Genomic DNA, 27,264 nt, shown 5'->3' on the forward strand with positions numbered 1-27,264 from the left:
CTCTCCCTCCCTCCCTGCCCGCCTGCCTGGGATGGTGGAGGGAGCCCGGAGCACCCGGCAGGGCCGCCCTGGACACGGGGGACGGCTTGCCCCGGCCCCGGGTCGGGGGGCGGCCCCCGGGGGGCTCCGCTGTCTCGGGGTCCCGCAGCCCCCGCCGCCGCCGCCACCACCGGTGATGGCCAAGGATGTCCTCGGAGGGGGAAGCCGAGGCGGCTGCTGAGAGCGGGCCGGGCAGCACCCCCGCGCCGGGGGCCGCCGCCGCTGTGCGGGAGGAGGTGAGCGGCGGCGGGGGCGCCCGCCCCGGGCCGCGGGGGTACCGGGAGGGGCAAGGGCAGCCCCGCCGCGGGGCCGGGGTGCGAGGCGGGAGTGGGGAGAACCGGGGGAGCAGCGGCGGGAGGAGGGTGACCTGGCTGGGGGGTGTTTGCGGGGCGGGGGGAGCTGAGCAGCCGCCCGCAGCCTGGCCGCCCGCCCGGCTACCTGCAGCCCCGCCGCGGTGCGGTGCGTGGTGCGGTGCCCGCCGCGCCCTGCAGTGCCCGGGCCGCACCGAGCCCCCCGGGCCGCCGGGGTGGCCGCAGCCGGGTGCTGCGGGGCTTTACCGACGGGGCCCAGCGGCGGGCTCGGGGCGGCGGCTCGGCCAGCGGCTCTGCTCCGAGCGGTGCGGTGAGGGGAAGGGGGCCTGTCCGGTGGAAGTTTGGCTGAATAAGCCCCGCGGGGTTTGGCCTGGGAGAGCCCACCGCTTCCCTGGGACTTCTGAAACGGCCAAGAAACTGCAGCTCTGCGGGGCGCTGGTGTCACTGGCAGGGGGGCACATTGAGCAAGGGAAGGGGGTTGCAGCCGGGTGCTCCGTGGCTTTCAAGTGTTTTGGACCAAAGGACATGGTCATGCCTCTCATTCCCCATTGGGGCCTAGGCACTCCTGTTGCCTAATCTGCAATAGAAAACACTGTCGAAAATACAGCTTAATATGTTTCTTTGGATCAGCTGGAAAGCCTTGCACATCATGGGGAGGGAATGACGGATGTGTCTGAGTGTTGACACAAAATCCTGAGCCACAAGGCATAGGCCAGCCAGAGCTGCAGGGCTCCGTGGCTGTAGGTGACGATGCGCATACAGCCCTGCACACTGGGGACAGCAAGCTGTCCTGTTTTAGGAATGCCTGAGATTTTCTTCCATGCCTAATGTAGCCTTTGCTCCCAACTGTTTTGACAGGTCTGCCATTTACATCGTGTAATCCATGTGCAGATCATGGAAGTGACTGAACTTTCTTCATAATGTGGAGTTAAAAGCAAATAAGCGTGCATGCTGCCAGGGATGCAGAGAGCAGCCTTAAAGGAGGCAAAGAAAAGTGAAAACAGAAGTGAAAGCAACCCTGGAATATTGCTGTGTGCCCTTAATTTGTTTAAAGCTTTTATTAACAGGTCCCAGTGCTCATCAACAGTCTCAGTCCTGTGGTCAAAATCAGGTAGCCACAGCAAAACCTATATGAAGATGCAGTATACTTAGGCCTAAACCAACCAGCACTTTTTTAAAGTACCTGTATTAGAAAATTGACTTTGCAGCTCAAGTTGAAAAAAACTGTCCTCCATGGGTGAAAATTGGGGTTTTCTCCTGTACAATTGCTTTTTAAACACCTGTGACATGGTTCACCATGAAGAGCTGTGGCTGGATCCAGGATACGGCTGCTGTTCCAGAGGTAGAGCTCCCCAATGTAATTACAGCCCTGCAGAAGATCAATACATGCTTAATGCTGGGAGGGATTTTTTGATTTATTTGGTCTATAACCAGGAGCTACAGAAGGCTTTTCAATGTATTAAGTCCACCATAAAAACATCCAAGTCATCTCTAGACATGAGAGCACTTGATCTCTCTGCTAAGCATATTATATCTTGCTTCACTCATCCTGCTCTCAGTTTTTCTTCTGTTCCACATACATTTCTATATCTCAAATGCCAGTAACAGTGATATCTTAACACTGCAGTCCTACAATATTGGTATTTTCCTTGTGCTTTCCCCATCTCCATGTAAATAGCCTTTTTGCACCAGGACCAGCAGTTGCATTTAAATGCCCGGTATTAAATGGGCATTTCATGGCCTTCTCTATTAGTCTTGTCATTTAGGGATTTCACTTAGATCAAATGCACAGGCTTAAATTGTAATAGTGACTGAAAAATGCCTTTATTGGGTAACAAATCAGTGTGATATAAAACCCTGAGCTAGTAACAGAGAGTGTGTCTGAGGTCTACATCTTTATTCTGGAAAGCAGAACAAGAAAAGGTGCAGGTACAGTGTGTGAAGGAGAGAGGCTGTTTGATTACTGGCCGCAGCTTTCATCCTCTTCTGCCAAGGGCCACTTCGGTTTCCTGTTGACTTTGCAGGGTGTCAGAGCAAGCCCTCAGATTACCTGCCAGTGTTCTGGTTTGGGGTTTTTTCTGTTGAGGTATCAATTGCTCAACCTGGGACAACTGTGCTTTTGGTGTTAGTTACCAGCCCATCAAATCTGCAAAACAGAATCAAGATCTTTTGAGAGGAGGGAAGGTGAAGGAAGTGGCTTTCCAAATGTTTCAGCAGTTATTGCTAAGGATGGATTCTCAGGACATACTTGCCTTTATGTTTCTGTCTGAGGTAGCAGAACCTGCTGCTGTGTGCTGCCCCAGTTAAGCAGTGGGCTGGCTATTTTTCTTGCTTTACGTATTACTACGACAGCCTACACCTACACTGTGGAGCTGATAGTGACTTCTCTGCATTTCTGCCAATTTACACCTAAATCCAGAAATGGTCTTAAATATGGAAATCTTTAAAATTTAGTTGGAAATTGTGGGCTTTTTTTCCAGGGAAGTAAAGCTGTTGCATACAAACATCATTTATTTGCTACCAAAGCCAAGTAATCACTGAAGAAAGCTGAAAGCAGCAGCCACTTGACATTTTGAAATACGTATTTGTCTTGTCTGTGCTGGCAGAGTCAAACAGCAGTTGTCCATGCCTGTTTTTATCTTCCATATTTAGGAACTTTAATTGGGCATGACATAATGCAAGCAGTCGAACTATTTAAAGAAATAGGGGGGAAAACCTCGTGGATTGATGTTCCTGAAACCCACGGTCATCAGCTCACTGATGGAGATGTTATAGAAGAGAGGGGCCACTTAAAACTGTCTCATCTGCCTCTCACTGCCAGTGCAAAATGCAACAGGAGCTGGTTTAAAAAGTCCTATTTGTGGTCACAAGAGCACCAAGGGGTGTTAAAAGTTAAGAAAGCATTGCTTGTTTGCAGGCTACAGCTTTACAGGATGTCAGGTCAAAAGATAGCTCGGCCCTTTCATATTAAGTGTGCCACTGGAGAGACACCCTCTACTTGGGCAATTGGCTCCATTTAGTTCTCCAGTTTTTTTACCCATTTCCCCCAGTATGAATATCAAACACTTATTTTATTTGTCATTGGAATGACATTGAAAACATCAGGCATAAGGCCCTTCATAACTTAGACCAGGTAGTTTTACAGTGTCCCCATCTGTGGGCTGAGTTGTACTCGTGTGGATGCGAGGTGGTGGAGGAAGCGAGGCAGGTAATCTCTCGGGTTTATCAGGCCTGAGGTAGGTGCAGATCTCCACTCCTTCCAGGAGCCCATTTGCTGCCCACTGCTTCTGTGACATCCTGCTCTTCCTCTAGAGGCCTGTTGTCATCCATAAGACTTCTGTGCTCTCAAAATGAACCCATGAGCAGCGGATGGAGAGAAGAGAGGGCAGGGCCTGTGATGGATGTTAACATTCCCCACCACCTTTTAAGCAAAAGCTGCGGAAGGACCATTGGGAATCAATCTCCAAAGAGGGTCTATTTCCCTTGTAAACCTCCCCCCAAGAGCTGCACAGGGCACTGACCCAACAGGCACTGCCAGCAAGGATGGGCACGAAATGTGAGATATGGCTCCTAGGGAATCTCTGCTTTTCCTTCCCCTCAGCCCTTCCAAAACTCATGCAAAAGACCTGCTCAGCTAACACCCTGAATCATAGCTGCTGGTGGAAGGCTGTCACCATCCCAAGTGAGTATCATTGACCAGTTATTTTTGGGGCAGTGCATGATATTCCTGTCTTGAGTGAGAGTCAAACAGGACAAGCCCCTTTCTACCCCTCCTGCCCTTGGTTTATTCAGCAGACATAAACCAAAGAGTGCACCTCATTCCGTGATCCAGGTGGTCTCCCTCATAGAGGCAATGTCCAGCAGTAGTGGCATTGGAGGAACTGGAAAGCTTTTCTTCATGATCCTGCAGTTCCAGGCGATATTTGCATTGCAGATCCTGTCATAAGAAAATCCATGCTGAGGCATCACATCTTTTTTCTGCTTTTGTTCTTTTCGTTGTCCCACTTTATCTTCTGATCACGTGCCTGTTCTTGGTGCCCTGAAGTTGTCTGTCTTCTCTGCACTTCACACGAGAAGCTGTCAAGAGCTTTAAAAAAATAGATAGGATACATCAAATGGATGTATCTGAGCTCTGAAGGGCAAACCAGGCTCCAGCCGTGTGGGCTTCTATGGGCAAAGTCTTCTGCCCTCTCCAACAGAGAGTGCTCCCTTGCTCTCAAGTCTGAGACTGAAGAGAGTTGCTCATTCTGGCTGACTTTCCCAGTTTCCTTCAGGAAGGGAATTTTCTCTGTGAAGTGCTGGGCTGGAGCAATTGGTGAGCTCGTGGAGCTCTGCCATCAGAAGGTTATAATGGCAATTTAGGCAAATATCTGTTAAGTACATAGATGTTGCCTCATGGGAGAAGGGAGACTAGGTCACTCTTCAGCTCCCCTTCAGACCTGGTTTCTAATGCTGTTCTCTCAGGTGGACACAGTCATCTGATACCAGTGGAAAAGCAATGGGTCTACACCCTTTCTTGAAGCCCCAAATACTCTACTTGCTCTCCATTTCTTACTTCAGAGACTCCAGAGGATGATCTCCCTCCAGAAGGGAAGTGTGAATACTAAGGATGCTTTTCAATCAATGCAACCCATTGTAAAACAGAGGTAGGAAGCATCTTCTGCCTGGGAACAAAGCATAAAGTTTCCTCTCATCTGTTTCTACACCTTAGAAGAAAATAGCTCAAATCATTGCCAGTGACTAGGGACAATGTGGAAATGGAAATTAAAACGAGCAAAACATCCCCATGTAGTCCGTAATGGGTAGGGCTTTTTTCTAGGTGTGTCTTAACACATAATAGTGAGTTAACACCAAAACTAGTGGCAGCTGAGCTATCATCGGCACTGTAAGGCTTTTTAAGTTGTTACAGTGACTCTATCCTGACACTGTAGATAAGACTGTGCTTGATTTTTCACTTACAGCAGGAGTTCTACTTTTCAGAAAAGCGTGGGTAAGCATTTAATTAGTTTTTAAGCTCTAATCATGGAAAATATAGTTCACTCAAGAGTTCGCTTTCAACCTCTAATCATTCATCGGGCTCCTCTGAGCTTAAGAACTGTAAAAGTGAATCTAGCACATAGTGAAACTTTGTTGAGGTCACAGTTGCTATAATGGCTTTGTTAACTACTCAAAACTCCTTAACAGGGTAACTTCATTTAAGCAGCGCTGCACAGAATAGGTGTTATAGCAGGGCTGTAACAGGGTCAGCAGTACAAGTCAGGGGTACAGGCTACCTCCCTGAGCACTGACCACTCTGCCCACAGCACATCCCATTTGCAGCCGCAAAAGCAAGGAGAAGAAGAGCCGGAGAGGGGCAGGACAGATGGCAAGTGGGAAGGCTGGCGGAGCCGGCAGCTCGGCGGCAGCAGGAGCTGGCAGCCTGCCTCAAGCAGAGTTAAGGTTGTGAAGTGGTGTCTGGTGTACCTGGCAACCGCTCTCCCAGTGCCGTAAGTGCCACTGGGAGAGGATGGAGGGGCTTACACCCCACAGAATGCCTGAGCTTTTGACTGCCATGGCTTTACATCAGGTGAATAATGTACAGGGAATCCCAAGTCACACGTAGCACCGTTTCTATACAGCTGAGGTGTTGCACATCCAGGTCCAGCATCAAGCCCACGGAAGCCTGGTTAAGGAAAGACTGGTAATACTGGACTAGGGGAAGACAAGGGCTGGAAACAGCTGCTGGTGAGAGCTGGGACTGGCAGGGTGGGAGCTGACAGCAAGGGGCAGAGAGCAGGTCACGAAGTCACCCTCCTGGCAAGGAGCTAACAGTAGGCAACGGGAGTGACTTGCAAATGTGGAGTCTGCATAACCTGACATTACCAGCGAAGGGGATGGGATCAGTCAGAGACTTCTGCAGGTCACTGCATATTTGGCTATGGGAGAGAAGGGACTTGTGGCCGGAGGCATTTTTCATACCCATGCAACTGATTGCCCTTAGGAGCTGCACTGGGAATTGTGGAGTACAACGTTCAATTAGTGTGGTAACAAAAGTGATTCAGCACAAGGCATCAGCATGTTACTTTGAGTAGCTCTCACAAACCAGCATGGTGCGTCCTGGAGGACAAGAGCTAGGAGAGCCTGAGTGCCCACGGGTCTCCTCACCCTGCAATGGGCAGAGGGAGTACAAAGCACCACAGAGGCTGGGGTGGTAGCATCTGCCAGTAGGGTCCTGCCAGCATGGGATCCCTCTGACATCCAAAAAGATGGAGAACAGCCCCTTGTGGCTACCTGGAGGTGAGGTGGCCAGCCTGAAGTGCCAGTACCTGGTGCGGGAACGGGGTAGTGAGGGCTTGTGCTGAAAGGGTGGGAATGACAGTGTGTCTGCAGGCCTGAGGTGTGCCATGGTCCTCTGAAGGGGACTGTCTGTCAGCAGTCCAGGGCAGGAGCTATATCCCCTGCTTCCCACCAGCTGGTACTCAGAGTAGCAGGATGCAACAGCTCACATACAGATGAGGTGCCTTCCTGGAGTGTGCTGCTGTGATGCTCATGTGAAAGCACTTTGTGTCTTCAGGAGGTATAAAAAGGTGTGCTGAAGCTACGCCATGGGTCAAAGTCAGGTCAAGAAATAAAATCCACATGTCTTGGCTCCCAGGATACCTTTTAACCATTAGGTATTTAAAGTGAATTTCTAGTGGAGTTTTCACCTGCTGTGCTGTCACATGTTATTGCAGAATGTGTCACAGGGAGAAGAGAGAAGCAAAAGGAAGCGAGAAGTGATATTTATGATGAAACCTCATTTCTCACAGAGAAGCATTAGCTGCTGGGATACTACCTCATCTTAACAGGAGCACCGTTATATGAAAACCTGGCAGTGCTGAGGTCCCAGCTGTGTTCAGAAACGTGCAACAATGAGGAAACACACTCCCTGAAACTGACAGAGCAGCTGAAGCCTGAGCAGTAGCTGGATGTTATCATGAGGGATGCTCAGCTCAGCAGCAAAGGGAGATGGCACGGCCACAGCCTGAGCTGCAGCAGCCCAGCACCATGGGGTTGTGGGTCCTCTGATGAAGTGTGCCTGGCAGGCTCTGACTGGGATGTCACGTGTGGGAAATGGGAAGGATGGAGGTCGAGAGGTCAAATCACAGAGCTACCTTGTTCTGGTTTTACCAGGTGAAAGGATGGCATTGCAGTAAGTGAGAACAAAACTTCATGGTTCTGGACAAAGCTTGAGTCACAGATCCCTTTGAAAGACTTCCCTATACGTCACTGGAGCTTGGATCAGTCCTGGATCATATTTCTTGTGAGGACTTGAGAGCTGTTTCTATCCCCATTTAAATCTCAAGCAAAGATTAAATGGTATTCATAATAATGAATTATTTTTGTCACTTGCAACATCTCTAAACAGAGGCATTCAACAACTAGGCTGCAAATAGCTACTGAGGAATTAACTCTCTTTGGCCTTCCTCCTCACAAGGCTGTCTCCTCCTGGCTCCCCACTTTCCATCCCAAGGAAGCTGGTCTGTGGCTGGTGTCCAGCCTGGCTTCAGGTTAGTCCCTTCCTTCCCCATGCTGAGACTGAGGGAAGGTCAGGCAGGACACACAGGACCTATGGCAGTGGTGAGAACACTGAGGCACAGGACATGAACTCTTCAAGGATGAGGAGAGTACCTGCGACCCTGGGGACCCAAGAGTGGGAAGGGACAAGGTTTAGGACACCACTGAACTATGGCTGTAACATCCGCTAATGCAGATTCCTTGTTTGCACAGCACAGGAGAAAACACACATGCTGGAGCACCACCAGCCTCCTCTCGCTGCTTGCTCCTCTCCCACCCCTGGAGAGCTGCTTCTTGTGGGCAAAGGTGGGTGTGAAATAGGCAATACAGGATCCCTGTCGAACTGGGGCTTTCTCAAGCACATATGGGCCAACAGGTAGCTACTATCCCCTTCTCCCCGCTGTCCCCATCCCTCCAGGCTGAAGCAATGGGAGCTGGTCCCACTTGCACTCCTGTTTTCCCTTGGCTGGTGTTGGGTTTCCCTTGATTTCAGCAAAGCCGCCAGTGACACCAGTGCAAGTTGCAAGCCAGGAAGTCACACCTAGCTGATCCCCTGGGGCTGTGCTACTGCATCCCAGGAGCTTCCCTGAGGATACGTGATGCTGTTATCGGCTGACTGTTAAGTGTTGAGGTAAGCCACGGTGTTATAGCTGTAAACTCTACTAGGAACCACCAATACTCAGAGTGGGTAATAGGAGCTAAGGATGATGGGTACTTAAAGTGTAGAAAAAAGAATCGTTCTTGGAGCTACTCTTTTGCTTTGACGCAGCTCAAATCCCAGCTTTTCTTTCCCGAGGAGCTCATTCCCAGCATTGGCATTACTGGGAAAAATCCTCTGCCCCCAGAGTATGTTCTTTGTGTTGCTGCTGAGTCGAAAGCCAGTGGCAGCAACAAGAGCAATTTGGGGGGAAAATGGATAATTTCATTACTTTAGCATTTTTATGAGCTTGTAAGAAGCTCCCACTAAAATAGCCCTCATTTCTGCTTTGCACATGGTGACCACTTTGTTGCTAGGATTCCTTGGCACTAGAAATGTAACTGCATGGATTCCCTTGGAGCAGCCTGCGGGAGCATCACCCATGGATGTGTCTAGGGGCAAATTCTTCATGCCACTCACATATGTACTCTTGCGTTTTAGTGAATGGCTTTCCTGTCCTGCTGCAATGGGCAGCATATATATTAGCTGGGATCCAAATGCCTTGCTTTTCTGGAATTTCCTTTATTTCTGCTCAAAGAACTCAAAAGTATCTTGCAAGAGCTACTGCTGGATCTGACACTTTAGAGGGCTGGATGCTCCTTCTGTCCTGACCTCTGCTTTCCTCATGGTGGCTTTAATTCACGAGGGCGAATGCTGTGAAATAGCAGGCTGTCTTTGTATGGTATTTCAGGGGCATCCTAACATCTGAAATTCAAGTGAATCAGCAAGATCTGTGCTTTTTCCTGATTTGTCTTGTCCTACAATAGGCTCTGCTGGAGAGAGGATTAAATACTACCATTTTGTGCACCTTCCCACCCTGAGATGTGCTCCCTGACAGCTCCATTGATGGAAGGAGGAGATTAAATCTCTGCAGGGATTTAAACAATGAGAAAACAAGTGATCCCAGCTCACCACAGGAGGGCAACTGCTGAAGCGAATGCCGAGTCAGTGATGCTACAAACACGTGGAGTACATGCAGGTTATTCTCCTTAAACCAAGTAACAGCATTTTTTGCTGAGCATTGATGTCATGGCCCTGACCTGCAGGCAGTTTTCATTCTCACAGGAGTTTCATGGCAGAAGAGCAAATGGTGCATCCAAGATACACGTGCAGCAACCAATGTGCTACACGTTCAAGGACTGGAGGGAAATTCTCTTTGATGCAAAATGTTTTTTCCCGTTGCCTTCTATCCCTTATATTTCCCTTTCTCTCCATGCTGAGAGCACTTGCTACTGGCTCAGCGTGAGCTAGGGGTAATGGGCTTCTGGCTGTTCAGGATGGATGGCAGGAGAGATTTTGTTTCAGGGTCCCCAGGAAGGGATTTATGAGATGACTGTTGTAATATCTCTCTATTCCCTCAGCAGGCCTTATTACTGATGCCCCATGTGGAGCCCAGATTGGGTCACATTGCGAAGGAGCCCTTCTACCCATCATACACCAATGTCTGGTGTAGCATAGCCCTGCAGGTTCCTTCCTCACTGTACTAATGGGTATCTGACCTAGGAGTTCATTTGGTCCTAGAAAGCAATAGGAGGTTATACTCTAATCCTCCTCCTGCAGTTGTCTTCACCCCAGACTTCTTGGGCCAGTCTTTCACCAGGATCACCTCAGGAGCTGGAAGATGATATTTGCACCCACATCTGTTGTGGCTGCCTGGGGACAGGGGACAGAGATCTCCTGCTCCCCCTTGCATCATCCCTGTCCACTGCTCAAATGGTGACACCTTTCTCAGCACCAGAGGTTGGTCCTGGTGTCAGAGCTCACCTTAATTATGGTTAATAACACAGCCTAAGGCTTGCCTAGCAAGGACTCAGTGGTCCTCTCTGTGTTATGTCCTGCCTTGTCCATCAGGAGGTGGAACATTTTCCACTGCCCTCTCTTGACCAAGATGGAAGAGACAAAAACCTGCTTTCATCCAGGCAGGTCCTGCGCCTGCCCAAGTGTGTGACTTGTGGTTATTGATTAATCTTTCTCTTTCATGTATCTCATTGGGATATATTAATCACAAGCATAAATCTGCAGAGGCAAATGCAATATGACTGGCATTCATTTATCCACCTTTTTTTTTTTCTTTCTTCTCTACTTTTATTTCTTTTCTTCCAGTCCTCTGCCAGTGCTTCCCCCACTCTTTTTTCCCCATGAACAGGGAGATTATTCTTGCTAAATATAAGAGGGAAAAAAGAAAAAGATAAGAATGACTCTGTGCTCACATGAGTAATACTGAGCTGTAGGGTCATTTTGTTGTTGAAGATGGTGTTAAAGTCACCCTGTAGCCCTGAAGCCAGGTCGTGGTGGAGGGCAGGAGGATGCTGTGATGCTGCACTTCTCACTGAGTCTCAGCTGCAGTGTCAGCCCTGCAGCACACTGTCACCTCCATGGGAATCTCTGGCCCGGTTGAGCACAACCTTATCCCACACCCCCAGGCTGTGAGGAGGAGATAGGGGCATAGATCTAGGTTTTGGAGAAGTTTTCAGCAGCAAAAAAGCAGCCATTCAGGAGTAGCTGCTTTCCAGGTCACCGATGGGCTGGGAGGATTGCTGGCTCAAAGGATGCTTTGGTGCTGTTGTGCTCAGGGCTTTCCCCATCCATCCTCACTCAGGTCCTTTCTCTGGGTCCAATTCCCTCCCGCCCCTGCCCAGGCTGGCTGGTCTCTGCTGATGCCCTTCGCCTGCCTCAATGTCACGGGCACTCAGCGCATATCTAGGGTATCCTTTTCTGTCCTCCACCTCTTCCCACTCCCTGTGTTTCTCCCTCATTTCTCTATTTCCATTCAGGCCACATCTTGCTACCCTCTGTTTTCTCTCATTCTTTCATTTTAAACATGATAGCATTTTGCTTCAGCAAAATTGCAGCTCTTGAGGTCAGCCACCAAGGGCAAACACTTTACAAGACAGGTTTAAAAGGACAGGAAGCACTTCTGGCATGATTTTCCGAAGGAGAATTTTAAAGCTTTTGAAATTGGGGAACCCAGATATCTGGCTGCAAACCAGACACACGAAGTCAAACTTGGGCCCCAAACTGTCCACTAAACAAACATTAGAATAAACTCATGCTGTAGCAGCATATTTTCTGCTTATACAGATTATGATGGGGTTTTCAAGGAGGCTGAAGCATGAAGTCTGACAGAAGAGGGGAAAAAAAACATTTTGACAATAGAGAAATGGTAAGCATAAGGCAAAATATATATCAAATGTTTAAAGGCTGTGACTCCAGAATAGCTTGGTCCATAACCTTTGGACCTCACAGGTCTATTTCTTCCCCACTACTGGGGTCAGTTTGGCAACTTTAAGTTCAAATTTATTTTGCCAGGCAAAATCAGCAGTGGACAAAACAAGAGGTTTATCATTGTCACTGTAACCATTCGCATGCTGTAAGCAGTACTGAGGCAGCTAGAAAAAGAAGACATGAGCCCACACTGCCATACTGCTGCAGTACAACACAGTTACTGGTGAAGAGTGTACAGCAACAGCACGCCTAGTGATAATGTGCTCCACTGAAGCTTTGGGAGGGTTTCCTTTAGTATTGTATGTAGGACTGCGTGTGGGATTACTCCTGGTGGCAGAGAGAAAGTGTGATGAGTGCCTCAGTGTGCATGTAATGCTCACAGCTTTGTTTTTACGACTCACACTTAGCTTTGTGAAGACAGTTGTCTTGTAAAAGTTAATGGGGTATTTAGCCATTAGATTGGCAGAGTTCTGCAGGAATAATTACTAGACTTAACACTATCCACTGGAATTAGCATAAAGTCACTGCTGGTAACATTTACAGTTGGCACAAACATTAGCAGGCTGGTCTGTAATGATGAGAAGAGCACAGTCCTACAGAGGGATCTGCTTCATTTGATAACTTTGTTATTCAATCCAAAGCCAAATCTGAAATTACACATTTTAGAGTGGAGAGTGCAGCCCCCCCTGAGCTGTCCTCAGAAACAGTGACTCAAAAAATACCTGACAGCAAAGTGTGTGAGTGGTTGAACATGAACTCCTGGGGTGGTGCTGGGCAAAAATCTACTAATGCCACACTTGCAGACAGTAAAAAGGGGGGAAATGAGTGGGGCTGGGAAGTGATTTTATGTTTTGATATGATGCAACTGAAATAAGTGAAGTCCTGTGTCCACTTGCAGGGTACACATTAAGAAGGATCTCAAGGTGCTGGAGAGAGAGCAGAGCACTAAAAAGAGCTCGAGCAGTGCAGTGAAAGACTTCAAGACCTTGACCCATTTAAATTGTCAAAAAGAAGGCTGAGAGGTGTCATAATTAGTGTGGAGAGGTGTCTTCAGAGAGAGAAGGCAGTCATATGAAAAGAGTCTTTCATCACCTGAAGAATGAGCATCCCCACTGCCATGAATGGGGGACAAAGTGAGACGAAATTGCAGTGCCAGTAAAATTTCATCAACAGAACAAATTACAAAGGGGATTGCAAGTTCTTCATTTCTTTTCATCTATCAGTTAAAGCACAGTGTCTTTGTGGAAGATGAGCTTTTACTAACAACAAGTTACTGGGCTGTAGATAGGACTATAGAGTGAAATTTCATTGTCTGTGAGATACAGGAGCTACAGAGAGAAGGTGTAGTGTCTCCCAGTCGTAAGGTGTAAATGTAGTTTGGGTCATAATAGAAGCTGTACCTTCCTGACCCAGAATAGCCTTGCAAGGTTGAAAGCAGAAATTTCTATGACTGCCTGTAAGTGCTAAAGAACTGTCTGGCTGTTTATTACATCCTAAGGATCCCCTCCACCACCAAGGGACAGCCGTGTGGCTCGTGGGTGAGTCCTGCTGTCAGACATACTCATATCCAGAGGACAGCAAAAGCAGTGAACCATTACTGATAAAACAGAGGCACTAGCTTCAGGTTAGGCACCCCACTGGGCTAGTGGAATCAGTCTGTGCTTTTCTGAGCGTGGCCCTTCCTCCTCCAGTAATGGAGGAAGGACATGCAGACCACATGCAGACCTTGTTGGAAGACCAGGGACATGCAGACCACCTTGACCTGTGCCCTGGAAATTTGTTAGTTCTTATGCACCCATCGAGAGGAAGGGACGTAGAGACACGAGTACAGTTTGCTCACTCAGAAATATGTTCTTCTGGTTCTCTAACATCAGTTTTTTACATTTCAAATATGCCTTTTAAGGAGAAATCAGGGTTTGAAGAGAGGTAATTTTTTTGCATTCTTGGCCACCCCCGATGCAGTTGCTTGCAGGCTCATTTAGGATGGTTACCAGCTAGAACTTACCTACTTGTGTCTTGTTGCTTGTCACTTGCAAAGAGTCAAGGGATGGGTCAGAGAGCCAAAACTCTGGCCACCAGCCCCATGCTCTTGCCACCAGAGCACATTCAGCTCCAGCTGCAAAGTGGGGCATGTGCCAGGCTGTGCCTCCCCCTCCACTCTCTCTTTACCCCTTTACACATACGCCAGATTAACAGCCCAAACCTGCATGCTGCTGCAACATAGAAGATGTTTTAATGATTTTAATTATGGGTGCTGCAGCCAGAACCTGACCTGGCTGCCACTGAGCCAGGATGAGCGCAGGGTGGGTGTGCCTGAGCAAGGGAGGCTCCACACCAGTCCTTGCATACCTGCTTTTGATCTTGGGCATCTGCCATCGGAGGGTGTCTTTGAAGGCAACTGCCCTTTCAGCCACTGACGGCGTGTTTTATCATTTGCAAACTAAGTTTTTCACAGAACTCTCTCGAAGGAGAAATAATCGAAATGCTGCCAGCCTGGAAACTCCTGTCTGCTGCAGGTGTCGGTTGAAATTCCAGTTCTCTGTCAGTACTTAGAGCTTTCCAGACTATTTTCCAGCAACTGCGGCAGCAAATTAAATAGCATCTATCATTTAGTGTCTCAGAAGGCTCCACGCCACCAGACAGAAAACAGACCATGGGAGGATGTGGAGCTGCCTCTTCGTTCTTCATGGTGCACAGATCCTTTGCTCTGCCTGAGCTTTCTGGAAATGATGAGCCAAAACACTCCAACACAAATGTGGAGCAGCGCTGTGGGGCTGAATGCCTGAGGCTAGGGCCAGCTCGTGGCAGGGCTGTCCCCAAACCTACAAAGCTACCAGCATGTGCCACCTCTCGCCTATGGTATTTTCCTCATTTGTGCCAAGATCTACTAAAGAATTTGAGAAATGTTTTGTTGTTGTTGTTTTTAGGGGTGGAAGAGGAAAGTGAATTTTGGCTTGTAATTATGGATAGTTTGGGTAAGAGTTAGCAGGAGTTTCCAATCGAGTCATGTGCAATGAGAAGGGACACCTCTAAAAGCTGTTCAGCAGCATGCCAGAGCATAGCAAGACATTATTGACAGCATGTGCTTTTAACATGACTTGAAACTCATGAACAGTGATACTGACAGCTCAGCTGTGCTTCTTCACAGCATTCCATCCAAACCAGGAGGTTTGTACTGTTATAAGAGCCGGTTGGGACCCTTTGAGTGAAACATTTGATTTGGCAAAGCCATCCCTCTTCGCAGAAGTGGTTGTAGAATCACAGAATTGGGTCAGAAAGGACCTTCAAAGATCATCTAGTCCAACCCCCCTGCCATGGTTTCTTGCACTGGGTTGCTCAAAGGCCCATCCAACCTTACCATGAACGCTTCTAATGATGGACACCCAAAACTTCTCTGGGCAACCTGTGTTCATTTAATCTTCTGTCAGGAGGTTTCCTAGTCAACACTGGAAGCAAAGCCCAAAGCAAAGCCCCCAACAAGCAGGAGAGGAAGGACACCTCTCTTAATTTGGGTTAGAGACCCAAATCCGTGAGTCCTAGATCACAGGCAAAGTGCCTGGTGACTGAGCCTCCATCTATTCTGGGACAGGCTGCGTGGCTCTGGTTTTCTATCAGGCTCTGTCTTTGCTTTCTTCAATTATGTTTCTCTATTAACATTTTTCAGGGGTTATGTTTTTGTTCCACACCAAAACAACACAGATCCCACAGCATTCCTGAAAGAACGCAACTCCCGTTTGCTGGCTGGCCCAAGTTATCCTGGAAATTATTAGTTTCCTCAAGCACTTACTGTACTCATCCAGAAATACAAGCTTGCCCTGTTTCAATCCGAAACACTGTGCACAGAAAGGAGAAAATTCCACGTAGCACCACAAGCATCGTGCTTGCAAGAAGGTGGTATGTTAATTAATAAAGTCTGGGAGCAGTGCTTTAACATCTTAATGAATTTGTTATACAGAGAGAGATGGAAAGATATAACTTTTTATTAGATTGTCGACCGTGTGATACTTCTATTATAATTATGTTCCATTTCATGTCTTTCTTACAAACACTCTAGTAGTGTTTCTAATAGTACAATTGTATTAGATAATTATTTCAGCAAAGGGAAGGAGAAATAAAGGGGTATAGGCCAGACAGATGTATTCAGAACTTCTGAACACAGAAGTTCCTCCTAGGAACAGCTGTGGGGGTAGATGCTAGAGGAGAGATCTTTCTATAACCAAGGACCTGCGGAGAGTGGGATTTGCTTATGAACAAAGAAGGGTATGAGACAGTGGGTGAGAAGAGCCAGGAGAAAAGAATCATGGTTGTCCCAAAGGGTTTTGAACATGAAGGCCCTGCTGAACTGGACTGGTAGGTGTGTAAATCAGACAATGAGGCAGTGGGCTCTATGGCTGCTTGTCTTCACTAATGCAAGAGGCAGAGAAGGTGCCTTTTTTACACGTTTCAGTGAGAACAGTGGAGGTAACCTGGCTCGGGCTGATCCAGCCCTTACAGTGCAGAGGGTTGAAGACCATTTTTGAAGAGAGTCCAGAGGATGCGTACAGAAATATCATCTTGGACCTGTAAGCCTCTGAGCTGCTGCCAGCCCAGCCTGCTGCTTCTCCAGCACTGGTGAGACTAGAGCCATCTCTTTCCCCAAAGGGGAGTTGGCATTTCATGGAGCTAAGCACATTAGGAGGCATTTGCCCACTCTGATATGGCCACTGATAGCTCTGACTAGTAGGGCCGGTTGAACCACCCCTTGGGCAGAAGCCAACCAGTGGGTTGCAAGTTGGACCACAGAGCTGCAGAGAGCAGAGAAGCTGTTAGTCAAGGGAAGTGAGATAAAGGGAAGGTGGGGATTGCAGTGCCTTTGGCAAATAGTGCATTAACTGGCGTGGGACAGCCTCTTATTTGGCTGTGCCAAGGGCCAGGCTGCCAGCGCTTCGAACAAGTCATGGAAAAATTGGGGTTCCTGGAGCTGCATGGAGTACTGAAACACTCACACTAAAACTGACTGCTGGGCATCTTTTCGTTGGTCCATGGGCATTCTTCACAGTATTAACCATATGCGATTTTACAGGAGAGGTACCTGTGGAAACCTGAGTGTGACCTTAAATTCCTGTTAGAATATTGCCCAGTTGTTTTCTTCTGCACAGTACCAGTGACTAGAGTAGAGAGATGTTCATTTTTAGAGTTTTCTTCACCTTACAAAACATTCAGGGGGAAAGAAGGGCAGAGGTTTGCAATTCTTCATTACAGTGTATTACTATAGCACTTTAAAACTCCAGTTCCATGTCAAGTAAAGGCAAAGAACAGTGATTCCCAGTGGAGTTCCCATGAGCTGGGACAGCCTGGTGATCTGACCTGGAGTCCAGTGTATGGCTGGGCAGAAGCCTACATACTGGGGCAGTAACAACACTGGGACAGAGCAGTGGTGTTTGACAGGAGTTTCAAACTCAGTGACTCGGGGATTTACCCCCTGTCATGGTTTAACCCCAGCTGGCAACGAAGTACCACACAGCCATTTGCTCACTCTTCCCCACCACTACCCTGGTGGGATGGGGAGGAGATCTGGAAGAAGGTAAAGCCCACGGGTTGAGATAAAAACAGTTTAATAACTGAAATAAACTGACATATAATAATATCAATAATAATAATAGGAAAAAGAGAGGAAGAGGAATACAATTAAGGAAACCTAAGTGATACACAGTACAATCACTCACCACTCGCTGACCGATGCTCAGCCCATCCCCAGCAGTGAGTGGTGGCTCCCGGCCAACTCCCCCCAGTTTATACACTGAGCATGACGTTCTATGGTATGGACTGTCCTTTTGGCTAGTTTGGGTCAAGTGTCCTGTCCCTGTTCCCTCCCAGCATCTTGTGCCTTTCCTCAGTGCCAGAGTATGAGAGACTGAAAAGTCCTTGATCAGAGTAAGCGCTACTGAGCAACAACTAAACCATTAGTGTGTTATCAGCATTGTTCTCAGACTAAAGCCAAAACACAGCACTGCACTGGCTACTAGGAAGAAAAGTAATTCCATCCCAGCCAAAACCAGGACACTCCCAAAAGCTCCCATAGTTATTTTTCAGCTGATTTGGGGACTGCCTGAAGCCACTTTGTGGGTTTCCTCAAGGTTTCCTGCAAAAGGCTGAGGAAAACAGTCTTATTCTTACCCATACTAAGATCTTTTCACTGCCCCATCTACAGAAAAGTTATGTACCCTGGCCTTTATAAGCCACTCGGCTTCTCTAGACCCATTTTGGCCACTGTAAAGAGAATATAGCCCAGAATAATTATTCTTTATTCTGACACATACACATATAAAAAAGGTTTGGGTTAAGAATAGAAATTCTTTCCAGATTCCTTCTGGATGCATCAGGAAGAATCAGGGGCCAGATTCTGCCCTTAGTTGCTGCAGATGCATACTGGTGTAGCTCCCTAAATCAGAAAAATTACTCTGTACTTACTCAGTGTCAGATTAGAAGCTATGAAATCAAAACCAAACCCCAGAGTTTGGCAGTGGTCACAGCAAGCCATAAAACCCACTGTAGTTACTTAGAAGTGGTTCTCTGTCCCAGAAAAAAAAAAAGCAAGCAGTATTAAATCTGACTTACAGCCATGCAAGGTTAGATGCCAATACTTCCATCTCATTGAGAAGACAGTAAACTCTTCTTTCTAGTGGCGCTGTGCTATTATTTCCTGAGTCATAAGATGCTGCTCCTTAAATTCCCTGCTGGTTCAAGATTACTTACTGATTCCTAACTGCTGTGGGTCTGAGATAAGCTGTATTAGGGGAGAACTTTATCCATGGAGAAAGAAAGAGATGACATTTCCCAAACCTAACATCTGTTGGCATCTACGGAGCAGTTTGATGCATTAGAGGTGGCCCCTTGGGAGAAGGAGTAACTGTGTGTTTCTATTTTTGCATGAAATCAGGCTCAGCAGAGGGCATGATGATGCATGAAAATCAGTGTGTATCTGCTTTCCCACTGTCATTTCCTTGGATTTAGGGGAGAGGTAGAGGATGGCAGTAAGAAGAGGGATGCAGGCAGCCCTCCACATCACCTTCTAGAGCAGGGGGGGGTCTGTTTCATGTACTTTCTAGTGGCTGCCAGCCAATAATGTAACTCACTCTGCTGCTGCTCTTTGCAGGGAGACAGCTCTGTTTCCGCTAACTGCTTGGCTCAATTTGGCATTTTTTATTATAGCCCAACATAGCATGACAATGCAGCTGATTCACTGCACCACAGCTGAGGTGAGGACTGCAATCATGCCATCCCAGGGGACGCAGTGGGAGTACGAGAGTATGAGCTCTGGCTTTGCTCCCAGCCCAACTTTTGGGACTTGAAAGAGAGGGATGTGCTGTGTTCTAAATACCCATGCATACACCTTTAACTCCAACGCTTCAGCTTTCAGGTATTTTAGGTCAGAGCTAAGTCTCCTAACCTGCCTGAAGCTATGCTGCGCCACGCTGTAATCCTGACAATCTTTTTGACTAAATGTGCTTGAATCTAGTAATTTTCCCGATGGCTGACCTCCAAGAAAAATGGTGTCGATCATTTGGTAGGTTTCAGGGTTGGGTGTGAGTCAGCTCTGAGTCAGGCAGCAGCTCCACTAAGTGCTGGTCTTTCTGTGCTGGCACGACCCATGTGGCGGCAGCCCTGCAGCAGACACTGCTCCTGAGCCTCCCCAGCAGCACCATGTGAGAACCCAGGCACTGGGCACTCACAAAGGGGCAAGCCCACAGCCCCATGCTTTCAGCTGGTCATGTAGTGTGAAGCCCTCTTGGCCTTGGAAGATGGTGCGGTGCATAAATGATGCTGGGTCCATGCAGGGAGAAAGATGGGGACCTGTCTCACCCCTTTCAGAGGGGCCTGTCCAACCAAGGTGCAGACACGCAAGTCACTGCTGAGCAAAGAGCTCCCCAGAGCCAGGAGGAAGCAAGGAAGAAGTTTTGTTCAGAGACCTCAGTCTCTGGCATGGTGTTTCTGTTTATATTCACATTTATATTAAGCTGGGTGGTGCCCCAGTCCTCAGGCAGCCGAGAGCAAAGCCAGCCACAGGCTTGAAGGCAACACTCATTGTGTGCGTTGTGAAAAGCAGCGTGACTGACAGGTTCCTTGCTCTCTCTTTGTCTTTCTCTCCCCCTCCCTGGTGGTGTGATTGAAGCAACGCCCCGTGAAGCAGTCCCTGAGTGCCTGCATGTGCAGGGAGTCCCACTGGAAATGTCTCCTCCTCTCCATCCTCATGTACGGCTGCCTGGGTGCAGTGGTCTGGTGTCAGCTGGCTCGGGTCACCAAGCTCAGTTTTGATAGCTCCTTCAAGGGCAAGTCCATGATCTACCATGACAGCCCATGCTCAGATGGCTACGTCTACATCCCACTTGCCTTCCTCTCTATGCTGTACGTGGTATACCTGGTAGAGTGCTGGCACTGCCACGTCAAGAGAGAGCTGCAGTACAAGGCAGATGTGGACAGTGTCTATGAATGCATCAACCGCATGCAGCAAGCCACTCCATGCATCTGGTGGAAGGCCATCAGCTACCACTTTGTGCGGCGAACCCGGCAGGTGACCCGGTACCGCAATGGTGATGCCTACACCACCACACAGGTCTACCATGAGAGGGTCAACACCCATGTGGCTGAAGCTGAGTTTGACTACTCTCACTGTGGATACAAGGACATCTCCAAGGAGCTCCTGGGCCTGGAGAGCTACACGGCCACCAAGCTGAGGTTCACCAAGTGCTTCAGCTTTGCCAACACTGAGTCTGAGAACTCTTACCTGACTCAGAGGGCTCACTTCTTCACGGAGATTGAGGGTCTGGATGACTACATGGAGGTGAGGGAAGGCATGCAGCTCAAAAACGTGGACTTCAAAGAGCTTATGATGGCTTACGGGGACCCGGATCACCTCCCATGGTATGTGTCCCACTATGCCTTCTGGGTGGCAGCTATCCTCATGATCTCGTGGCCGCTCAGGGTACTCATAGAGTATCGGACTGCTTACGTCCACTACCACGTGGAGAAACTGCTGGGTCTGGAGTACACAGCACCCACGGCGGTGGAGGAGCCCTTGTACCGATACCGCATGCCTCGCGACGCCACACAGGACAGCACGGAGCTGGAATGGCACATCTGCACCAACCGGCAGCTGATCCCGAGCTACTCGGAGGCCATGCTCATGGACCTGGCCAACTCCCCATCCTACGCAGTGTGCCGGTATGGCCAAACAGCCCATGGCTGCGACCGCTGCAACCGCGCCTCCAGCACCTCCTCCATCTTCTCGCGCCACGCTTTCCATAGCTGCAACTCCCGCCTCTCCCTCAACACCAGCCGCTTCTCCCTGTGCCGCGTCCATGGCTCCCACAGGACAGGCCTCTGGAGGAGCCGCAGCAGCAGCATCGCTGACCGGGGCTGCCAGGACGAGCAGTGCTGCTCCTACTCCAGCCAGCTGGCCATCAATGAGAACCCCCCGACCTACCATGATGCCCGCTTCTTCCCCGTGCTCATTGTGCACCGGCCGGAGGGGCACAGTGGGCAGCCTTTCTACGTCAGGCGCTCCTCCTGCCTGGAAACCTCACTGTGACATCAATCCATGATTTCCCGGCTCCTCTGCCCCGGGATGGGGCTTGCAAAGGTGCTGCCAGCGGGGAGCCTGCAAGCATCAGTTCCCACAGTGGGTCGGCGGGATGAGTTTTAGCTCTTCCCCCTGCCATTGCAAGAAGATGCAGTCACTCTGACCAACAGCTAACCTCATTTCCCTCCTTCCACTGGTCTCCCTAGGCTTCTATTCCCCTCTTCCTTTCACTCTTTCACACCTCACCCCTTCTTTGCTCCTCAGTTCCCTGCCTCCCCTCCCATCCCACCCCAGTCTTGTTCTTTACATTTCAGTCACAGCATTGTTGCCACTGGAGGATTTATAAAGCCTGTGCTCTGCAGTTTATTTGCTCTCCTGGATGCCCTGAAAGGTAAGAAACTCCAATAAAGCACGGCAAAAGGCCAGAGTCAGAAGGAGAATCAGATCTGCAGACACAGAGTAACCATCTGCAAAACCCAAATAAGTTGCTTTTTAAATTTATTTTCACCAGTCTTTTTTCCTTTTCTTCTCTCATTTATTGTCTCTTTTCTTCATGTTCTCTTCCTCTCGCTTTACCCTCATGTTCCTTATTCTTTTTTTCTCAGTTTTCTCACATCTGCCTTCCAGTTTTTATGGGGTTTTGCCAGTAAGGAAGTCTTTCAGGGTGTATTTCTCTTCCACTGGGCAAAAATAAGGTATTTGCAGCACAAACATCACTGCTGACACAAACACAGCCTATACCCCTGAGAAGTGCTGAGGACTTTCTTTCCAGAGCAATGACACACAACAAGAAAGCAAAATGCCCTTTGCTCACCTTGCCCTGCCTGGACTGCAGCAGAGACACCACTGCATTTCCAGCTGTAGTTAACCTTGTCCAGCTCCACCCCTGTTAGCAATCCTTATGAGCTGTAATGTAGATCAGTGCCCTGTTAGCGCCACTATTTTTAGGACTGTGGGTCTGATTTGTGGTTGTTTCATTCCCACCACTTGCTCAGAGCAGCACAGGCTGGACAAGGGAAGAGGAGCTGCAGACGGAAAGGTAAATGTGGTATTAACCCTCCCAGGGATAGTCTGGAGTTGTTAGGAAGCTCTTCCACCTACAGTGTCTATTAGAGCAGTTGCAGGACTGCTCTACATTATCATTCAACTCTCTGTGTGCCCTGGGAAGGCTTTTTGGCCAGTAGTCCACTGCCGCCTTCCCACCCTCCCAGGCAGGATGCGGTGACACCCTGGCCCCAGGCAGGGAGCACAGCGGGGAGCCAGCCCCACCGGCCATTCCTGCTGGGCTAATGGCTCTTCCCATAAGGCTTCCCCCAGAGCCGGTGCAGCACCTTCCGGAATTAGTCCCATCAATGCCAAACCCAGAAGGTGTCCTGCTGTGCTCTGGGCTGTGGGCTGCCCTCCTGGCCCAATGGAGAGCCTCGAGAGCCAGGGACCAACTCAAGAAGCTTATGGCCACACTGAGGACCAGCCAGGGACCTTGCACTTAGCAGACCTCCATCCCACAAGGGATGGTCATATGCTGAGCAAGCTCCATACCATGTTGTCGTGTGGATGGTGGAGATTATTACCCACTATGACTCACAGGAGAATGCAATACGATCGCAATACTGTCACTTTAGCAAACAAAGTGTTGTCACACCCTACAGCAAATAGGTAAGAAACTGAGCCCCAAGAAGGGCTGGTAACAAATGCTTTCTCCCAGGTCTGTTCTGTGTGCATCTACGTGTGATTTGAGATTTGTAAAGTCATATTCGTATGTGTAGATTATATATAACTCTGCGTACTTATATGGTGGTTTCTTATGGCATTGACTGTTGCACCATGTTAAATACATTTTGTTTTGGTTTGATGACTCTGTTTTGATGTGCTGTACTCATTTCAACTCCAGAAATAGAAGCATTGGCAATACCTGGCTAACCTGCTGCAAATGATGCCACCATCAGAAAGGTTGTTTAAATTCGTATGAGTTGATCTTTTTTAATATAAATACTTTATGTATGATTTATGTGACATTTTTCTTCTGACAGCTTGGCATTTATCGCAGAAGATAGATAACACATATGATGTGTTATTTTAGCACCTCTTAAAAAAGAATAACCATCCCAGACATGTGGAGAAACCAGGTTTGGGCTCGGGGTAATGATTATGTTTGGGCTGGTGCCAAACTGGATAACATTGAAACTTAGAGAAAAAGCCAAACTTAGATCCACCATACAGTGACCCAGTCCTAGTCCCTCATCTCCACCATGCCACCTACCACTCCCAGGCAGAGCTGGGAGAGTTTGGGAACTAGGAGGGGATCAGGCCTGTACTCAAAGCTCAGACTCATCCCTGATTTACTTGCATTCTGAAGACAAAGCGAATGCAATCCTCTAATATGGTTCCCTGTCCTTATCTTCACTCACACAGAAAGTTAAAACCAGCACATATGGAAGATGTAAGAGCTGGAGGAGGATGAAACTTCATGAAACAGAGAGGCTGGAATATTTCAACACGGTTTCTTACTGAAGGAGGTGGTAGGGAGGAAAACAAGAAAGGAGAAAGGAAGATTTGGTAGAATAATATAAATTAAAAGAGAACAGAGTTCAGCTGCAGCTACGATATTTCCCAAATGAACAGCATAACTCAGTTATGGCAAGCTTAGCCCAGACACAGGCAGGAAGAGTTTCAGTCTTCTTGTGAGCTGCAGCAGCCACCCATGGCTTCAAATACCACATCCAAGGTCTTGGCATGGCCAGTTTGGTTCCATATGTATTTCAGAATGGAGAGTTATATTTGGGTCCTCAGAACTGGCCACGTTAAACAGTATTATTTTCTGACGTGAACAAGCTCTGGCAATCCCATTATTATGACGGGCTGGGCAGAGAATGGAGATAGTTTATGCCCAGTTTAACCTTTAGAGTGTCCTCTCTGTCCTCTGGGCAGAGAATGGAGATAGTTTATGCCCAGTTTAACCTTTAGAGTGTCATACAAGGCAATGTAATATCCAGTAGCTCTCAAGCTGTCTCCTTGGCAGGGTTTGGAAAGCACAGAGGGTTTCTGCTTCCTCATTCGCTGTGTTCTGGCCCAGCTTTGGGGCATTTATTTGAGAAGTCATCCCTCAGCTGCAAAAGCCCTCACACACAGAGGGCTCACTCTCTCCTGTCACTTGCTGTAGCCTCTGGTGGTGACCGAAAAGCTGGGAGCAGCTCCTGTTCTGGCCTGGGGCTGAATATACTGCTTTCAACAAATCACCTGCTCAGGAAACACCTGAACAGCCATCCTGGGCCTCCTACACCATAGAGCAGAGCTACTCCTGCAACCCTGGAATGCCACTTCATTGTCGCTCTTGCCATTGCCACAGCTTCCTGATGCAGAATGAGGGATCTGTCCACTAGTAACGGAGGGGATAACGCTGCTCTTCACATCCAGAGGATGGAGCAATCAAGAGCAAACCAGGCAGCTCTACGGAAAACGCCTGGCACAAAACGCGGGGATTTTGTATCCAATAGCAGACTGACTACTTCAACAATGGAGTAGTGGCACGTGCCAGCAGCTTCTGCTCAACTTCCAGGGCTATGGCTTCTCATGTGGAAATAGGTGATTTGAGGTATTTTCTCACTGGGTTAACCCATCCTTGTCCTGTTGGGTCTCATAATTAGAGGAGGCTGAACAGCAGAGAAAGTTGAGGATGCCCAGCAAATATTTCTCTCTCTCCTGCCTTCTCTCTCCCTTCTCTCCCTCTCTTCCTTTCTTCCTTTTTCTCTTCTTCAGAAGTCTCCCAGCACTGGGAATTCACCTCTTGATTGTTGTGCAGCTCTTCATGCATTTTCTAGAACATGCCTATGCAGGCCAAGAAGTCTGGTGAGATGTGACAACACACTATTGCGACAGGAGAAGTAAGGAAAGGTCATAAGGAAGGCACCGGCTTATTTATAAGCCACTGTGCTGTGTCCTGTGCATGTGAGCAGCCAGCACTGCCACCAGTGTTATGGCCTGCAGAACAAAACCACGTTGCTTAATTCAGTGGCACAAGAGGTCACGAGAGCTTATTTTTGTTCCGTTTCTAAAAGCATTTCAGATTCACCAGTTCCTTTGGTTTCTGCATGGTATTATTGCACTCCTCCGTAAGTTTTCCCACAGCAGTTTGCACTCCAACTGGCAGCGCATGCAGGATTTCAGTCCAACTTTCATATGGCTCTTCCTGCCTATCACTGTTAACACAAAGCCCTTTTCAGAAGTGCCGAAGCCAGATCCCCTGCTGAGAAAAATTCCCTTTGGTCTCCTGCTTTCAGCAAAGCTTTGCTTTCTCACGTTAGCCTGGAGCCTGCCCTGTGCTGTGCTACAACTTTCTACCAGGTACTCCTCTTTGCAGATGAATGCTCCCTTCCCCTTTTCCTTTGCCTTCTCATAGCCTTTGGGAGCGTCACCTATGGCATTTGGATGAAGGCAGATTTGGTTATGGTAGAAGCATGCTGCAGGCATGCAGCATGGAGCCAGTCAAGCCTCTCTCTGCTGCTGCCTCCTCCAATGGGTTTGGCCAAGTGGCAGCACTTGCCTGTGCCTCCTTATTCCTGCTTGTACACTGGAGCATTCCCTGAGCCCACAGGGCCAAGGTGGTGCTATAAGCTTCTGTAATTGTAAGGCTGGGAGAAATGCTTAGAAGGAAAATGCCATAGAAACACAGCGTTATTCTAATGGACATTCATTGTTTTTTCTCATGAAACAACTAAAATCTGCAGAAGTAGCTATTTTGTAGAAGGCGCTATCGCCATGAGTAAGTGCCAATGGGTATATATGGATATACGGGGGAGAGGGAGCAGTGACACCAAGTGTATGTGAGGCTTTTAGCAAACACCAGCGTGAAACCTCTCAGCCCAGGAGCCGTCGTGATGCTGGCAAGAGGCATGTCACGATTTCCTGTCCCCAAGAGCACCGAGGCTTCCCGCAAGCTCCTGGGTGGATGGCTTCCCCGTGTGCTCCCTACCAGCCACCTCACTGCGGCTGGAGGCACTGGAGTGGGACTGACATCTCTATTCCAGTAATGAAATCTCCTTGGCATTGCTCCAGTCCCCTAGGAATTCCTATCAGAAATGCAAATAGGAAAGGGAGGGGGAGATCAGAGCTTGGGAGGGAATTACGTGAGCTTGTTGTACCTCAGTTTCTCCATCCCCCGATGGGATAGCACAGCTTCCCTGTGCTCCCCCGTTTAGCCAGGTTTCCAGTGTTGCACGCTCATGGCTGTGGCAGAGCTACATCGTGTTCTAATGCTATTGTTTCTTACGGTGCTTTTCAACCCAGATTCTCACCGTTAACTCCTACGTAAAGGCAGCGACAGATCTCTTTAAAACCTGTCGGTGACTTTTTCCACGCCGTGCTAGTAACTCTGTGGCAGCAGAGGTCTCCTTCCTCAGATCTCTGCCTACTTTTCCACTAGCGGAAAAGAGGGCAAGGCCAAGCTCGAAGAGCACGGGCGGCTCTCCTCACGTTGCCGGTGCTCTTTCACAGGTCAGGCACCGGGATTGGGTGGCCGGTAGCCCCGGTGAGGGGAGCGTGGGGTTAGAAAGGGCCGGACAGGGAAGACGGAGCTGGGGTGCTGCGTGCATGAGGCGAGGTGCTGCTCATCTCGGCAGAGCCTGGATTTAGGGGGGCTGAGCCCCGGTGGTGGCCTCACACCCTCCTCCCTCGGAGGCTGGAGGGTGCGTGAGGGCTCCAGAGGGGCCAGGCTGGCCTCCTGCTTCCACATGTAGAGAGGGGAATAAGCGACCTGGTTCCCGGTGCCCCGGCAGCTCCCGCGGATGTGGGTCACCCGCTCCCGGCGCTCCGCAAACGAGGCCGCCCGGTGGGGCAGCCCCTGGGGCGGCGTCGCCTGCAGAGCCCCCCTCGCCCGCCCTCCCGAGGGCTCCGGTCCCGCG

The 27,264-nt window shown here is 48.9% G+C and overlaps 1 protein-coding gene across 6 annotated transcripts; it reads left to right on the forward strand.

Moving 5' to 3' along the window:
• Window positions 1-23,222, forward strand: LOC115606874 (transmembrane protein 151B-like). Of its 6 annotated transcripts, none has more exons than XM_030483469.1 (5): window positions 3-275; window positions 8,100-8,517; window positions 9,351-9,562; window positions 11,665-11,746; window positions 19,961-23,218. In XM_030483469.1, exons 4-5 carry the CDS (start codon window positions 11,696-11,698, stop codon window positions 21,374-21,376), a joined length of 1,467 nt encoding a protein of 488 aa, XP_030339329.1. In that variant the 5' UTR covers window positions 3-275; window positions 8,100-8,517; window positions 9,351-9,562; window positions 11,665-11,695; the 3' UTR covers window positions 21,377-23,218. The 6 variants fall into 6 exon arrangements, 5 of the variants coding, with proteins under 5 accessions (XP_030339325.1, XP_030339329.1, XP_030339328.1 ...); XM_030483468.1 differs by having other exon boundaries at window positions 186-275; window positions 7,064-8,517; XM_030483466.1 differs by lacking the exon at window positions 3-275 and adding an exon at window positions 892-1,692 and having other exon boundaries at window positions 4,815-8,517.
• Window positions 23,223-27,264: the final 4,042 nt, after the last annotated feature.

Source organism: Strigops habroptila, chromosome 4 (assembly GCF_004027225.2).
Source record: "Strigops habroptila isolate Jane chromosome 4, bStrHab1.2.pri, whole genome shotgun sequence".
In the NCBI taxonomy this organism is placed as follows: Eukaryota; Metazoa; Chordata; class Aves; order Psittaciformes; family Psittacidae; genus Strigops; species Strigops habroptila.

Excerpts from the sequence above, each read along its gene's own strand:
- LOC115606874 (XM_030483465.1), top strand. The coding sequence starts at position 186 with ATGTCCTCGGAGGGGGAAGCCGAGGCGGCTGCTGAGAGCGGGCCGGGC. Across the intron at positions 276-19,960 it reads CCGCCGCTGTGCGGGAGGAG|CAACGCCCCGTGAAGCAGTC; the intron begins GTGAGCGGCGGC and ends GTGTGATTGAAG.